Below are 15,773 nucleotides of genomic sequence, written 5' to 3' on the forward strand. Positions count from 1 at the left end.
ACCCTTTGTGTATTAGTCGGACATGTCCCGTTAGCGGAGGCAGATCCATTCTTCAGGCGGTGTGAAGATCTAGACTAAGAGGCTGAAGAGGCAGCGGCAATGATAGGCAGGTATTAAGCACTGTAGCTAGCATCTTGCATATCCATCGATGGCAAAATCTCAAGGCTTTTTTGGAGGCGACAGCTTTTGTTGTCCAGAGTCATGCCACTGCGGTTATCCAAGCCCACAGCTCCGCCGGCCGAAGTTGGGGAGCGGGGCCGGGTCTCGGCAGCTTACTGTGTATTTCACGGATAGATATCGGCGAGTAGAATCAACGACAGCAGAAGAAAAGAACATTGCGGGCTCTATTGGGAACGGCAATTTATCCGATAGTCCTCCAGAAGCTTAATTGTAATAGTGACAATACTAATCACGGGCTTGGTGATGGTTCAGCCAGCCCCCTCCGCAAAAAATACCAAGCCTTCTGCAAGCCTCATCAACTCGCAGGTGAGATAGGACACATCACAGGCTCGTGAATGCTGTTCAGCTGCTGTACGACCAAGACATAAGACACACATCAGACGGCCACCCCGTCACTGTCTCGTCGGGAGCTATTGCCACATTTCAGGGGTGGGTTCGAAGCACGACCCGTTTTCTAGCGTATTTTTCTGGGGTAGGGATTTTTGGTCGCGACTCAAGTCAAGGTGAAGATGCTTCCCTTGAAGCGGCCGTTTCATGGAGCAATTGTATCATACTGTAAGTTTATGTGAAGATGGAAATTCAGATGTGAATAAACACTGCAGTTGGTAATTTATGTTACTGTGAAAACATTAGATTTGATGTTATCAAAGTAATTCATTAAACTTTCTCTGTGGCAGCATGGTACCTGTCTCCCTCTGAGATTGTCGATCTTTTTGCCAAAGACAGGGAAAAGCGGTAAACTGTATCGGACTGCACAGTAAAAGGAATGGACCTGTCAGTTTCATTTCCATTATCGTTCCACCTTGTATTGCCCGCTTTCGCCGCATTTTCTGCTTTGTGTTGCCGCTGCGCTGAGAGGCCAGAGGTTTTGGGTTGCTTGTCCGTTGTCCCGCCCGCGGCAGCTAAAAGGTACAGTACAGTACCTGCCTTTTTCCAGGCTCCACGCCCCAACAAAACGCTTGCCGAGCAAGCATCCACGCATTAAAGTAAGGTACCTTTACAGTTGAAGGGACACACTTTAAAACTTCAGCCCCCCTTGGCCGTCTCGTAACTCTTTTTTCCTTTTCACCTCCCTTTCTCTTTTTCTTTGACAGTTCTTCTTCGGCATCTCGACTTCTTGACTCTTTTGTCTATTGTCGGCCGTGAACCCTCTCTTCTCACAATGGCGTCCGTTTCGACTTCGGCTCTGCCCAAGCAGAACCCTGCGCTTAGACGCACCGTCACCTCAACTACTGTGACGGATTCTGAGTCTGCCGCCGTCTCTCCTTCAGACTCTCCCCGGCACTCAGCTTCTTCCACATCGCTCTCGTCCATGTCCGAGGTCGATATCGCCAAGCCCAAGTCCGAGTATGGTGTTATGCTCGACACCTATGGCAACCAGTTCGAGGTCCCCGACTTTACCATCAAGGACATCTACAATGCCATCCCTAAGCACTGCTTTAAGCGCTCTGCTCTCAAGGGATACGCTTATATCCTCCGCGACATTGTCCTCCTGACCACCACTTTCAGCATTTGGTACAACTTCGTGACCCCCGAATACATCCCATCCACCCCCGCCCGCGCTGGTCTGTGGGCCGTATACACCGTTCTTCAGGGTCTTTTCGGTACCGGTCTCTGGGTCATTGCCCATGAGTGTGGTCACGGTGCTTTCTCCGATTCTCGCCTCGTCAACGACATTACTGGCTGGGTTCTCCACTCTTCCCTCCTTGTCCCCTACTTCAGCTGGCAAATCTCCCACCGAAAGCACCACAAGGCCACCGGCAACATGGAGCGTGACATGGTCTTCGTTCCCCGAACCCGCGAGCAGCAGGCTACTCGTCTCGGAAAGATGGCCCACGAGCTTGCCCATCTTACTGAGGAGACCCCCGCTTTCACTCTTCTTATGCTCGTCCTCCAGCAGCTCGTCGGCTGGCCCAACTACCTCCTCACCAACGTTACCGGCCACAACTACCACGAGCGCCAGCGTGAGGGTCGCGGCAAGGGCAAGAAGAACGGCCTCGGTGGTGGTGTCAACCACTTCGACCCCCGCAGCCCTCTGTACGAGAACAAGGATGCTAAGCTCATCGTCCTCAGCGATATTGGTATTGGTCTGATGGCCACTGCTCTGTACTTCCTCGTCCAGAAGTTCGGTTTCTACAACATGGCCATCTGGTACTTTGTTCCCTACCTCTGGGTTAACCACTGGCTCGGTAAGCTTTTCTCCATGCAATTGCAATTCAATTCATACTGACCTTTATAGTTGCCATCACCTTCCTCCAGCACACCGACCCTACCCTTCCTCACTACACCAATGACGAGTGGGACTTTGTCCGCGGTGCCGCTGCTACCATTGATCGTGAGATGGGCTTCATCGGCCGCCACCTTCTCCACGGCATCATCGAGACTCACGTTCTTCACCACTACGTCAGCAACATCCCCTTCTACAACGCCGACGAGGCTACCGAGGCCATCAAGCCTGTCATGGGCAAGCACTACCGTGCCGATGTCCAGGATGGTCCTCGTGGCTTCATCCGTGCCATGTACCGAAGCGCCCGTATGTGCCAGTGGGTTGAGCCCAGTGCTGGTGCCGAGGGCGCTGGTAAGGGTGTTCTGTTCTTCCGCAACCGCAACAACGTGGGCACTCCCCCCGCTGTCATCAAGCCCGTTGCTTAAGCAGCATTACGGCGTCGGATCGGTTATGGAATCTAAAATTGTTTCTATCAGCGTTGATTGTTCCAAGTTGGTTTCTGGTTTAGAGAGCTGGACATGCTCGTTCATGGGAGTTCTCGCTATGGCAATGGCTGAGATGATGTGGAGGTTGAAAATAATCTGACATAACATGCAAAGATTGATGAGCAATATGATAGAGAAAGATAGACGAAGCTCAATGAAAAAGAACAAACCATACTGATTTCCTTGGACGTTTATGTCTTCTTTTGACTTGATTTGTTTCAAGATGATTGTGTTTGGTCGACGTTGACTTTGACCACGGGACCCTCGGATCTGGCAAGTAACCTGATATGATCAGAATGCGGGGAAATGTCAACACACGTGCCCATTGACCGGACTTGATGTCGGCATTTGCTAAGATTGTCGTAATTCTGTATTTAACAGATCATAATTATCGAATTGGTTCTAGGTTTGGTGGTTTGCCAGGATGTGTAGATAATTCTCCGAGTGGTGGTGGCTTGTGAGGTGTTGCTTGAGGCGTCTCGAGTTCACATGCAGCTGCAGTGGCACTTACCATACGAAGGGCGATTGTGAATTCGAGATTCCTACCATTGCTACGAATATCTCTTATTTTACAAAGGCTCTCTCAAAAGCAAACCAGTCCCTCTCGAGTGTTTCTCTCCAATACCAGCACAGAAGTTCATTGATGTGAAAAGCGACAACGCAAACGGCGACTTATCCTGAGGATCCACCCAAATTGACGACCAAAACGTAGAACAATCTCGTTGTTACACAGCGTTCATTATTCCCACCGTTATCAAACTTTCACGTCAGACAGGCTCCAGCCCCAATGGTGTTGCGCGTTTGAACGTAGACGAGACCCAATGTTCCTACTCGTGATTCTCCATAGCATTCTTTACGTTCAAGACCTGGGATTGATGTGACAAGAGAGTGGATAGAGCCGGTGGAAGACTGTATAGATCACAAATGGCAAGCTGACTAACATCCAAACATCCGGTGTGGTGTATCGGTTATCATTCCGCGTTTTCAATTGTTCTGCAATTAAGCGCCGCGGCGAGCGGGGTTCGACTCCCCGCACCGGAGATTCCTTTTGCCCTTCTGATAAAGATAGTGCTCTTTTTTTGTCTGATTTAAAAGCTCAAATCGTCGGATTCGTGGTGTTGAGCCCATCCTGTGAAGTCTAACATGGAGATACTGGCTGTATGCTCCTTCCTCGAAAGTGAATCTGATATGTGGGGTCGCATCCAAATGTAGCGCTTTTAATTGGGCAGATCTCGATCCCTCGGGCTCTCCCGTGGCGAATCTCGATAGTGGGAATAATACTGAAAGTCGCTTTCGCCCGGAGGAGTCTGGATGATCATCGTTGAAACTCTAAGTTCCCCGAAGAGCGAGCGAGGCTGTCTGACCACTTAGGGGTCAAAAACACTTAGACGAGGTAGTCAAAGATTCAACTAAACTCATCCTAAACTATCCTAAAGTTGTCTAAGTATTTTTATCACTTATGATTCAGGCCCTAAGTGGTCTGTTTGCCATCCCCAAGACTCCCGTCCGTGATGTCACTCTTCATTGCGCTAGGTTCACTTTGTTAAGGAATGTGATTCAGGATTTCAGGGCCACCAAAAGCGAAACAAATGTGATTGGGTTACCAAAAACTTGTTCACCCTGATATTCGGATTAACAAAGCGTTTATTCCCGGGAGACAGGATCATGGAGGGACATGATTATTTCCATGGAATTGGATATGTCGGCTTGATCGACATATCAGCTTTGTAGCCAGGTACCGCAAGAGTCGTCCAAAACAACCAGAACGTAAAGAACACGAGCATGGAATTTCAAATCAGATCAGAGAATGTAACTATTTCTTCTGAACTATGAGGTCTTTGGAAGTGTTTTTTGGACAACAAGCTATGAACATGAATGCTCTGTTCTTTATGCGACAATCCTACTACAGACAAAACCTATTGGAGCTCTGAAAACAATATCGAAGTCAAGATAACTTCTACCATGTCTCCTTGACGAGTCTTGTGTTACTAAATCTCGTCATACGTCATTAAATTCCAGCCTCCCCGAGCAGTCCCAACTGGGCACATGATACAAATACGGCAACCCAACATCCGAGAGAACGGATCTCAACGTATTGAACTTGATTAATAAGAGAACTTGAACAAGAATTTAGAAATTTGTAACCAGCTATCTTATTGGGCATTACTCACTTGATTGGGATTATCACTTACGGGAACTTCCGCCGGTCCTGGAAGTCATTGAGCGGGCACGAGACGAACAAGGATCAGCATTCCCGAGATTTTCTTGAGCCACTACTGAGCTCTCTCGGGCCCTCTTTGAACATGATCTGATAATGTCGATCTCAGCCTTGAGTCTCATACATGACGTTGGGAGCGGTTATCGTGATGGTTGAGGCTCTGTAAGCTAGTCCTAGGACGGCGTTGGCATCTTGGAGAAAACGACTTGTCAAAAGGGAATCTGGATTCATAACCTAGCATTATCCTGGTTACTGTGCCTGATCGTCATAACAAATAGTTCTTATGTCAGTGTGGGGTGGCATGTAAAGCTTGACAATCACCGTTGAGAGTGTCTTGTCACATAACCTGCAAGGCATGGATCTACCAAGCTTATTCCCACAAACGGTCACTTGCAAGTCGCTTATTTTGGCCGATTTCAGCTTAAAGCTATCCAATAAGATGCCGCCGAAGAAGGTGATATACTTTCTACTTATAATGAATGCGAAAAACCCCTGGCATGAGTCTGCGCCAAGACAAGCCACCGGAAACAAGAACCGGAAAAAGTGTCATAAGACAGTGACATCAGATACGCGAGCAGGCCAAGATTCAAGTGGGTGACATCCGTGAAGTCAATACGAGGGCTTGAGATATCAAAGGGATACTTTTGATTACAGTAGTGTTTGCCTGGATTCAAAAACATGTTGAATGTTAGGTCTGCAAGGGAAGCAACCCAAAAATGAAAATCAAAGAAATAGAATGTATCCGTGGACTCTTTGCCATGAATTTGATCGGATCCTGAGGTATGTTCCCGTTCTACTAGCCAATAAAAGATATCTGCTCCGAGGAGTAAATATGAACCTGCATCTGTTGTCATACAGACTAGATCTAGATCAAGAATGCGGACCCCATCCCCCATACATAGTAACAGCCAGCCGTTGATGTCGTTCCATACTTAGTAACAGGAGAGTATCACATCTCATATTCCGATGTTGACCTTCACTTTGTTTGATTAGGCCAAGAGCGGCCATCTGGAGATAGCCTCAAAGATCAACTCACAAGATCCGATGAAGATCACCAATTTAGTTTTTAGAATGACACATAAAGATTTCCAAGCACTGGGTGGAGGTCTTTCCATTTTCACACTTGATACAGTGGTTGCCTTGGAAATTAGTGATTAAGGTAGCACAACGTAATCAAAATTCTCATGAGCTGTAGTATTCCTGGCTTCTTCACATTTAGACAACCAAGGACATGATTGCTAACATACTGGACATTATACGACAAGGGTTTCTTTTGATCCAAACCGTCCCGCAATGATAACTCCACAGCCGCGCTGGTCAGTGTTAGCCTACCCGTTTTGTGCTGCCGAAAACGGCAGCTCGCCTGAGCAACCAAACAAAGCCCGGGGAATTGAGGCGCTCGTTAGACGCAGGCCCCAATCTTGTGCCCGGCACCGAGACATTCCCGCGCCCCAACGATCTACATCAGGCGCCAAGTCTTTAGAGATCTTCAGCAGTTCACCCCGACTCATCATGTCGTCAAAGCTCATCCGGAGCGTTCATCGCGAGTTTAAGTTGTCAACGGGGCGTTAGTTCCTGCTGAGCCCGCTGTGAACGTTGGCGGGAGGGTCGCAAGGTTTACCCCGTGACCGGAAACATGACAGTTCTGCGAGCTAATGGTGACAGGACTTGAGGCTATCCCTAGATTCTTGTGGGCGAGTATGGTGGTGCGATGGAGTCCATTTGAGTAGCCCTCTTCAAGCTTGGTAGGTTTGCCAGTGCTGAATTGGTCTTGTCCGCCGATAACACTGACCGTGACAGGTATGCTCAAGGCTGTTGGGAGGGAGCCTCTGGGCGGATTAAACTTTCGCTCATGATGTCGTTGCATATTACAACCTGGAGTACAGGGTCCTCTTTTCAGGAGTCCCTGGACCCTTGATATGACGACATGTTATCACGGTGGAAGGCCCGTCGGTGACGAAGGCGTGAAGGCGTCGCTCATAGTAGCCTGGGCGCCTGGCTCTTGTTCAATCGCTATATAGTTGAAGGATCATCTCGTTGGCATTCTATGATCATCGAGGTTGATCAATGCCAAGTTCAACAATACCAAACATCAATCATGGCTCCCAACATGAACTGGCGAGCCGTGATGGCTTCACTCTTACTTCTGTCACCTACCCCATCCCATACCCTCCCTTGCGATAGTGATCCCAACCAGCAAACTGGCATGCTCTATGCTGGAGGCTGTCCACTCCCTGGCGTATGTACATGGGGAAGCTGTACAAGCGTCACGATCGGACTCGACCCTACACAATGCGGCAAACGTGGCAACTCATGCAAAGCCGGAGAGCTCTGCGTTGCTGGTGGATGCTATCCTCTGGATGGGTCAAATACCAACAGCTGCACCTCCTCATCAGGTTCCAATAGCTCTGAGCCATGTCGGCCGGGCCAATGGTGCGATGATGGGAAGTGTTCCCCAATCCAGGTGACGGCAAACTCTCGTCGCTGTGGCAGTACCAACACACAATGCGGACCTGGATCTCTTTGTGTCAACGACCGATGCCAAAGGTTGGCCATTGGCTCAGACCCCAACTCCTGTGGTACTTCAAATACGACCTGTGCCTCAGGCAACTGGTGCCTTGACGGATCATGTGTGCCCTTTCAACTTGGTACCAACGTCCAGTCCTGTAAGAGCAGCAGCGAATGCTCCCTTGGCGCATCATGCCGAGGCGGTTACTGTCGTCAGGCCTTCATCTCGACCGACACTTATAACTGTGGTCTGGGAGCCAACCCCAAGAACTGCACCGACGGTCAACTCTGTGTTTCTGGACAATGCCTTTCACTCAACATTACTTCAGGGACACCTACTCATTGCGGCTCTAATGGAAAATGCCAACCAGGATCTTACTGCTCGAATAACGAGTGCCTACCTATCAAGATCTCAACCGACCTATCGCAATGCGGGAGCAGCTCAGAATCCTGCGGAAGCAACCAGGTGTGCATCTCGGACCAATGTATCAGCAACCTGGTCCATCAATCCAACACTGCTAGGGTCGCATGTGGTGCTGGGTCTGGAGGTCCCGGAGCACGTATTCCCGGTGCGGATGAGGATGGAGATACACAGTCGGGTGATGGAGGCAGTTCCTCTGGAGGAAGCGGCAGCCCTGGCGACGGTGAGTCGAATGGCAATGGCTCGGGAGATAATGCCGACGGCCAAGAAGGAGGATCTTCTGATGGAAATGGATCATCGGGCCAAGACAATGATGCATCCGGTAATGGAGATGCACAATCGCCAGATGGTTCCGACGATGGAGACGCCTCTGGCAATGGGGGCTCATCGGAAGGAAACGGCGCAACCTCAGCTCGGCCAGAGGGAACCTCAGGCGATGCTGGGCGCGGGGGAGATGACTCAGCTTCTGGCTCAGGAAACGGGGATGGGCAAGCAGACCAAGATGGATCCGATAAAAATGGCGCTGACGGAGCATCATCGGACCAGAATGGAGGAGATACTGGCTCCGGGTCACCAGCTTCAACTTGCGACCCAGCCTGTACTGGCAATACTGTCTGTATCAACAACCAATGCGCTTCAGTTCAGGACCCGTCATCCTGCGGTACCTCCTCCAGCCGTCTCCTGCGTCTTCTGCGGAGACAAGCAACATCAACCTGCCAGCCAGGCTTTGCTTGTATTAACAACGAGTGCGTACCGGCCGATGGCCCGGTCAACTGCGGCGCATCAGGTGTCAATTGCCCCATCAACTTTGCTTGTATCCAAGATTCCTGCGTGGCTCTTGGTGATCCAACTTCATGCGGTGACGAAACTTGCAGCAGTGATGAAGTTTGCATCGGCAACATCTGCACGCCAAGTCCCGGTTTAGCTAGCTGCAATGGAGTTGCTTGCCCTACTGGTGAGACTTGCCAGAACGGAGCTTGTGTCCCCATCGACGGCACAGGCTCAGGTTCAAGCGGAGGTGCAGGAACCCAGGGAAGCGGCTCAAATAATGGGGCCGATGATGGATCTTCCTCTTCAAGTGGTGACAACGGGAACGGCGACAACACAGGCGGGGAAGGACAGGACAGCGGAGATTCCTCGGATGGGGCCTCTCCTAACGACGGCTCTTCTGGCGATGGGTCACAGACTGGCAGTACACAAGGACAAGGCTCTGGTGGTGATGGTTCAGGGGATTCTGGCTCAGGATCTGGCACTGGTAGTGGTTCTGGATCTGGAGATGGCTCCGGCTCAGGCTCAGGCTCAGGTTCCAGCAGTGGCTCTTCTGGCGGCTCAAATGACGGTGGAAGCACAGGTTCTGGGACGAGTCCAGGAAGCGGAAATGGCTCGGGCAACGGATCAAATTCAGGATCAGATTCACCCTCAGGCAGTAGTTCAGGTTCTGGATCTCAGGGAGGTAGTGGTTCAGGATCAAATGGTGGAGATGGCGACGGTAATGGCTCTGGATCCGGGCCCGACTCTGGCTCATCATCAGGCAATGGTTCAGATGGCAGTGGAAATGGTTCACCAACAACACGTCAACCAGCACTTACGGCCAGACCACAGGGTAATGTTCCTGGTGGTGGTGATCCTGATACCGACAATACCTCTGGTGTTGCTAATACAGAGTCAAATGGCCGACAGACCTCGAGTACACAAGCTGGAACCCGTCCAAGCCAAACTGGTAGCCAAGGAAATGGATCTGGAGGTGATGGACCTGGAGGCGACAACGGGTCTAGCAGTCGGTCGCAATCAGCGTCCTCTCCGAATCAGACTGGGGGTACAGAGGGAGGTGGTACAGGTGGCGATGGCGACCCTGCCTCGAGCGACCCTGTGTCCAATGGCGGCCCAGAGGCAACATCGGGAGCTTCTGTATCCGGCGGTTCTTCGCCTTCAGGGTCAGGTGGATCGGGAGCTACGGGCTCAACAGGCCAGACATCGCCAACCTCCATCCTATCTGATGGGGCACCAATTGTCAATCCTGGCCCAGGTTCAACGGGGGCATCTGGAAGATTGGTAACATCAACTTCGAGGCAGATTGGAAGCCCCGAAGGAAACCCTACGGGTGGCGGAGATGGCGAGCCATCACCAACAGATAGTAATGGTGGTGGTAACACAGGCACTCAAGGGTCAGAAGGGTCAGGCAGCCCCTCAACGAACAACGGGGGCGCGTCGGCTACAGGCGGTAATGGAGGCGGCACTGGTACTGCAACTCAAGGTTCAGGCACTTCAAATACTGTTGCCAGTCAGTCTAGCTCTCGAAACCCAGCTGGATCTGGCACAGGTGGTGGACAACCTTCAAACACTGACGGCGGCCCTAACGCTGGAGGTCAAACAAGTGCAAGTGGCAGTCAACCTTCAGCGACCAATTCGCAGGGAACCAACCCAAGCCAAGGGGCTGGAACGACTGGTTCTTCAAATGGCCAGCCAACTGGTGGACAGTCTTCCTCTGTCACAACCACAGGCCAAGGCTCGTCACCCACTGATGGATCCCCCACATCCTGCTCAGATGATAGTGATTGTGTCATCGATACCGAGCTCTGCATTTCTGGAGGGCTCAACATCTGCACTTGCGTGAACGCAGTATGTGTCCCGACCACTGACCCAGATGGTGCTTCTACAGCAGGAAGCGCCAGCTCTGCTGCGGCATCTGGAACCCAGGCCATCAACCCATCAACGCCGACAGAGAGTGGTGAAGGTACACCATGTACCGATGACGATGACTGCTTAGCTGATGTCTCGCTGTGTTTGAGTGGCGCGCTCAATCTATGCACTTGCGTTGACGCAGTGTGCGTTAGAGACACGACAACGAGTGGCTCTCAAGTCTCAAGCACGGCTTCTGGCAATAACCCAGGGTCTGGTGCCGGCGGATCAGGAACTACAACAGCCGGCGAGTCGGCTACACAAACAGGATCGGCATGTTCTACCAGCGACGACTGCGTGGCCGACGTAGCATTATGCCTGGTCGCAGGGCTCAACTTATGTGTCTGTGTAGATGCTGTATGCCAACTTGGACCCGACTCGAGCAATGGTGGAGGTGGCGATGATGAACCAACCACAACAGCTGGGGCACCAGCAGCACAAACATCAGTACCGTGCGCAAATGCCGAAGACTGTACAGCCGCCCTCGGACTGTCTGTCTTAGGAATCTACGTCTGTGTGGACCTCATCTGTCAGCTTCAACCAACTGCCGACCCTACGAATGGAGGTACTACAGCTTCGCAAACAGGCTCCATCGCGGTTCCCACCATCACTGAACCTATCGATTGTGCGACAGATCAAGACTGCGTGGCGGCGTTGGGAGCTAACGCGTTAGGAATCTTCGCATGCATAGATCTCTTATGTGAGCAGACGGCTACAGCTTCTGGAGCTGGTGCCTCTGCTACTCAGCCTGCCGCGTCTGTGCAAGGAACTAACGTCGAGTGTTCGACGGACCAAGACTGTGTGGCTGCCATTGGAGTTGGGGCTCTTGGTATCTTTGCATGTGTCAATCTTCTTTGTCAACAGACAGCAACAGCTAGCGTTGTGACGACAGCAACTAACACTGGGGTCTCTGCTTCGGCTTCTACAACTGACGTTGAGTGTGCAACTGACCAAGACTGTGTCGCCGCTCTCGGCGCCCAGGCATTGGGATTATTTGTCTGTGTTAACGCTCTCTGCCGGGAGACTACTTCAACTGCAGGCGCTGGACCTTCGACAACTCAGCCGCCTTCTCCGGGAGCCACCGCCGATATCGAGTGCTCAACAAACCAGGACTGCATCGCAGCAATTGGCGCAAATGCTTTGGGGATTTTTGCTTGCATAGACCTGATTTGTCAACAGACTGCAAACCCGAGCAGCGGCTTTGTCACTGTAACATCTGGCAATACAGCGGCACCAACTGGTAGTTCGGAAACACCATGTTCTGACGACAGCGACTGTACGGTCGCAGGCCAGACATGCGCCGCAGATGGCTTTTGCAGGGCATCATCCCCCAGTAATGGCAACGGAGGCGCCTCATCTTGCTCCGACAGTGTTGATTGCCTCTTATCTCTGCAACCTCTTTGCGCCCTTGGCCTCTGCGTTTGCTTGAATGCGGTTTGCAGTCCACCATCAAACGTCAACACATGTTCGACAAACTTGCAGTGCAGAGCTGGACAAAGCTGTCAACAAGAAGTCTGCGTCGATGATGTCTCTTGTTCTACAGAAGATGACTGTGTGGCAAACCTGAACTTGTGTACGTCGCTGGGAATCTGTGCTTGCGTCAATGGATTGTGTACTCTATAACGCATCCCTGGCCCATTTCTTCTTTTTCTATGACAGACTGTTCTACTTATGGGGCATGGTTGATGCTTATTATTATTTTAATTTCGTCTTTCTATTGCCTGAACTTCTTGTATGATAAGAGGGATGATGGTTGAGGCCGGAACACATGTATAACAATTTGTAGCTTTATGTCACGCAATACCCCTTCGCAACTCTTTCGCCTATAACGCATATAATATTTCATTATAAGAATATAATATCTCTAATCCGCTTCCCAATTACATTCGCATGCCGCAATTGTATGCCGTCAATGACAATTTCAGGAAACTTGCTGCAGATCAATGAACCCTCGCATGAGCGAGGAGAGGATAGGCTCTATTTCACAAACAATGACGTCTGATACGAGAAATGAAGTTCTTTTGCGTACATTCTAAAATTGTAAATATTGGTGTTCCTGATTTGTGTCGTTAGAGATCTGTAAAGGTTATCGCGTGGGTGAGAACATGGAGGTTTTGTTTTTGACCATATTTCTTTACCTGCCAAAAAGCTTCCCCCCCCGACTATCCTTACCATCGCCTCGCATACCCCATGAATGAGCGCCATCAACGAACCCCTCCATTAAGCCGAGCCGACAAATAGGACATGAGCGTCGGCGATGGAGAAACTGACGACACTCCAGGGTATTTTGACTGTGGTTCCTCTGATGCAACTAGAGGAAGTGTAGAGAGGAGAGGGGTCACTTGGGTATATCCTCCGTCACCGTCTTCGCTTCGTCCATGGAGATCAATCGCGATATTTACTGCGACATGCGCCAGCCCACGGTCACTGATAACCAAAGCCCCCGCCTGATTTGAAGATCTTTGCCATAACTTTGGGACAATGTCTTCGAGATTCGGGTTGGCTGCTTGCCACGCCACTGAGTCCAGAATAGATGTTCTGGGATTGAACAAGGTGCCCTCACGGTAAGTGGATAAGTCGAGTAAGATCGTGTGATGCATGAAGGTGACAAGGAACTTCTTGAGCTCAGATTTCGATGCTTCGGGCTGGCTAGGGAACGGGACGGACGACATATGGTCCATAAACCACACTCTCCCTCTGATAGCTTTGTAAAACCATATCGCGCTGTCGATCTTTCGGAAACTTATGGTGACCTTGACGACAGCTGATAGATTCCGATCCCATTCTTGAAAAGGGTTTGGAGTGTCAGGTCTGAAAAGAGGATTCAGAAACGCTGAAATTTCATCTCCGATTTGCGATAGGGTAAGGCCCGGTGTTTTGTGCAGCAGTTTTCTAACTCTGAATGAGGACAATAGGAGAGCAATAATGTCATTGTCGATGTGGTTGTTGATGTTGTCCACAAACAGGCGTAGGATATGGCTTTTGCCACCTTGAAAATAACCAAAGGCGATGGGCGAAGCAGAGATTAAGGACTGGAAATTCCCTAGTGATTCAAGACCCTCGAAAATTTGAATCCAGATCTCAAGTGGGAGCCTGGGTAGGTCATTTGAGAGTGGGGGAGTCGAGATGGTTGATGATGAAGCCATTGTGAAGCATCAATGGGTAGTATAAGAACAAAGAATGTTGAGAATGGAAAAACGAGATAGATAAATAAAATTCGAGCAGAAAGGGGGTTTTACCCTCATTTAAACTTTACGATTCTTTACTTAAGCACTGTAATATGGTGGAAGTTCAGGACGAAGGTTCTGATTTAAGTTTAACTTACATTATCTTGCCGAGAAGTCTTTGACTTATACCGATAGAGGAAACTATAATTGTGATATTCAGTGAAAAAAATAAATCAATATACTAAGAGAAACATATATTCATGACATGATGATAGTTAATAGAAAGTTCTTCTTCCCAACCTTTGCAGAATCAGATAACATAAAATGGCAATTATCTCCAACCCTTTTGTGCTGGGACCTACTCAGACAATACTCAGAAAATCTTCTCTAAGATTAATCATCATTCAAAGAATTTTTGCTGACATCTGATACTGCTCAAGGGTTATCGAGCTGGCCCCAAGGAACTGAAGTTGAACCACCAATCATGTTGGAGTCTTTACCTGGGGTCGTTACTCCACTCAGGATCTGGCTGACGCCAGCCAGACACACTATCCTGGAAACATTGCCTGCAGATCGTATGAGATCCACAAAAGTTGCTGTTGTAAGAAGAATATAAAAGGATGGAACTATTCTTCAGGATTAACTATCCCTATTATCCTCTACCATTCAATCTCATACATTGCTTCCATTCAAAACCTCTTAACCACCATCATATCATGGTACAACACGGTCCCAAGACTACGGTTCACCAGCTCGCACAAGAGTATGCACCCATCATCAAGGGCAAGACTATCCTTACGACAGGTGCAAGCCGAGGAGGTCTCGGTGCACTATTCGTGGAAGCTATTGCAGTTGCAGAACCTGGACTGGCTATTCTAGCTGGCCGGAGTGTTGGCAGGCTCCAGCAAACTGCAGACAATCTTGCTGCCAAGTATCCCAAGCTGAAGACAAAGCTTCTGAGTATTGATCTTAAGTCTCTTCGTTCTGTTCGTGCAGCTGCAGAAGAGGTCAACGGATGGTCAGATGTTCCTAAGATCGATGTCTTGGTCAACAATGCAGGGATTATGGCGACAGACTTCAAGCTGACGGAAGACGGCTTCGAAAATCAATTCGCTTCGAACCATCTGGGTCACTTCTTGTTTACAAATCTGATCATAGATAAGATCCTTGCTTCAGCGACGCCTCGAGTGGTCAGTGTTTCCAGCAATGGCCACCGGCTGGGGCCTATCCGATGGGGTGACCCCAATTTCAGCGTAAGCTTTTACGACACTTCATTATGGAATTACTGCTAACCCGCATATAGAATGGTGAAAGATACAACAAGTGGAGTGCATACGGGCAGTCAAAGACAGCAAACATGTTGTTTGCCATCTCTCTTGCTGAGAAGCTCGGCAGTCGCGGACTCCGAGCGTTCTCCCTCCATCCTGGCGCAATCCTTCATACTTCTTTGGCTAAACATCTAGATAATTTGGATAGTCTGGGTAAGTGCTCAACGGATGACTTATAAAGACTGTCAAGCTAACGAGCGTAGTCGAAGCGGATCGTGCAATGGGGGACCCCTGGGGTTGGGTGGATTGGTCTACTGTCCCAGTTTGCTCCGAGGTCGGTGCTGCAACACACGCGTTTGCTGCTTTCGATCCCGATCTCAAGGGTAAGTAGGACTTCAAATAGTCTCAGATTTACAAAGACTGATCTCGATAGAACATAACGGTGCATATCTGCTTGAATGCCGTCTAGCAGACCCTATGACTGATACAGTCAGACCGTGGGCGACAAGCTCAACAGAAGCAGAGTTACTTTGGAGGAAAAGTGAAGAGATGGTTGGCCAAAAGTTCTCTTTTTAGATTGGCCACGATCAACGAAGATATGGAGAAGCTAGAGTGTGAAA

The 15,773-nt window shown here is 49.8% G+C and overlaps 4 protein-coding genes and 1 non-coding gene across 5 annotated transcripts; 4 read left to right on the plus strand and 1 right to left on the minus strand.

Moving 5' to 3' along the window:
* The first annotated feature begins 1,160 nt into the window (after positions 1-1,160).
* On the plus strand, positions 1,161-3,080 carry FOBCDRAFT_158120 (fatty acid desaturase-domain-containing protein). The gene is made up of 2 exons (XM_031180249.3): positions 1,161-2,369; positions 2,420-3,080. The coding sequence occupies exons 1-2, from the start codon at positions 1,343-1,345 to the stop codon at positions 2,830-2,832; spliced, it is 1,440 nt and encodes a 479-aa protein (XP_031046136.2). The 5' UTR covers positions 1,161-1,342; the 3' UTR covers positions 2,833-3,080.
* Positions 3,081-3,842: 762 nt separating this feature from the next.
* On the plus strand, positions 3,843-3,933 carry FOBCDRAFT_t83. The gene has a single exon. It is a non-coding gene; the product is annotated as a tRNA-Glu (tRNA).
* A 3,275-nt stretch (positions 3,934-7,208) lies between these two features.
* On the plus strand, positions 7,209-12,341 carry FOBCDRAFT_291024 (uncharacterized protein; the record flags this gene model as incomplete). The annotated part of the gene is made up of 1 exon (XM_059611778.1): positions 7,209-12,341. The coding sequence occupies one exon, from the start codon at positions 7,209-7,211 to the stop codon at positions 12,339-12,341; it is 5,133 nt and encodes a 1,710-aa protein (XP_059464595.1).
* Positions 12,342-12,922: 581 nt separating this feature from the next.
* FOBCDRAFT_238497 (uncharacterized protein) lies at positions 12,923-13,864 on the minus strand (the record flags this gene model as incomplete). Its single annotated transcript, XM_059610218.1, has 2 exons — positions 12,923-13,029; positions 13,081-13,864. The coding sequence occupies 2 exons, from the start codon at positions 13,862-13,864 to the stop codon at positions 12,923-12,925; spliced, it is 891 nt and encodes a 296-aa protein (XP_059464596.1).
* Positions 13,865-14,601: 737 nt separating this feature from the next.
* On the plus strand, positions 14,602-15,729 carry FOBCDRAFT_199520 (uncharacterized protein; the record flags this gene model as incomplete). Its single annotated transcript, XM_031180246.3, has 4 exons — positions 14,602-15,138; positions 15,189-15,366; positions 15,417-15,536; positions 15,587-15,729. The coding sequence occupies 4 exons, from the start codon at positions 14,602-14,604 to the stop codon at positions 15,727-15,729; spliced, it is 978 nt and encodes a 325-aa protein (XP_031046133.3).
* Between the last annotated feature and the right edge of the window lie 44 nt (positions 15,730-15,773).

Source organism: Fusarium oxysporum, chromosome IV, assembly GCF_013085055.1.
Source record: "Fusarium oxysporum Fo47 chromosome IV, complete sequence".
Classification (NCBI taxonomy): Eukaryota; Fungi; Ascomycota; class Sordariomycetes; order Hypocreales; family Nectriaceae; genus Fusarium; species Fusarium oxysporum.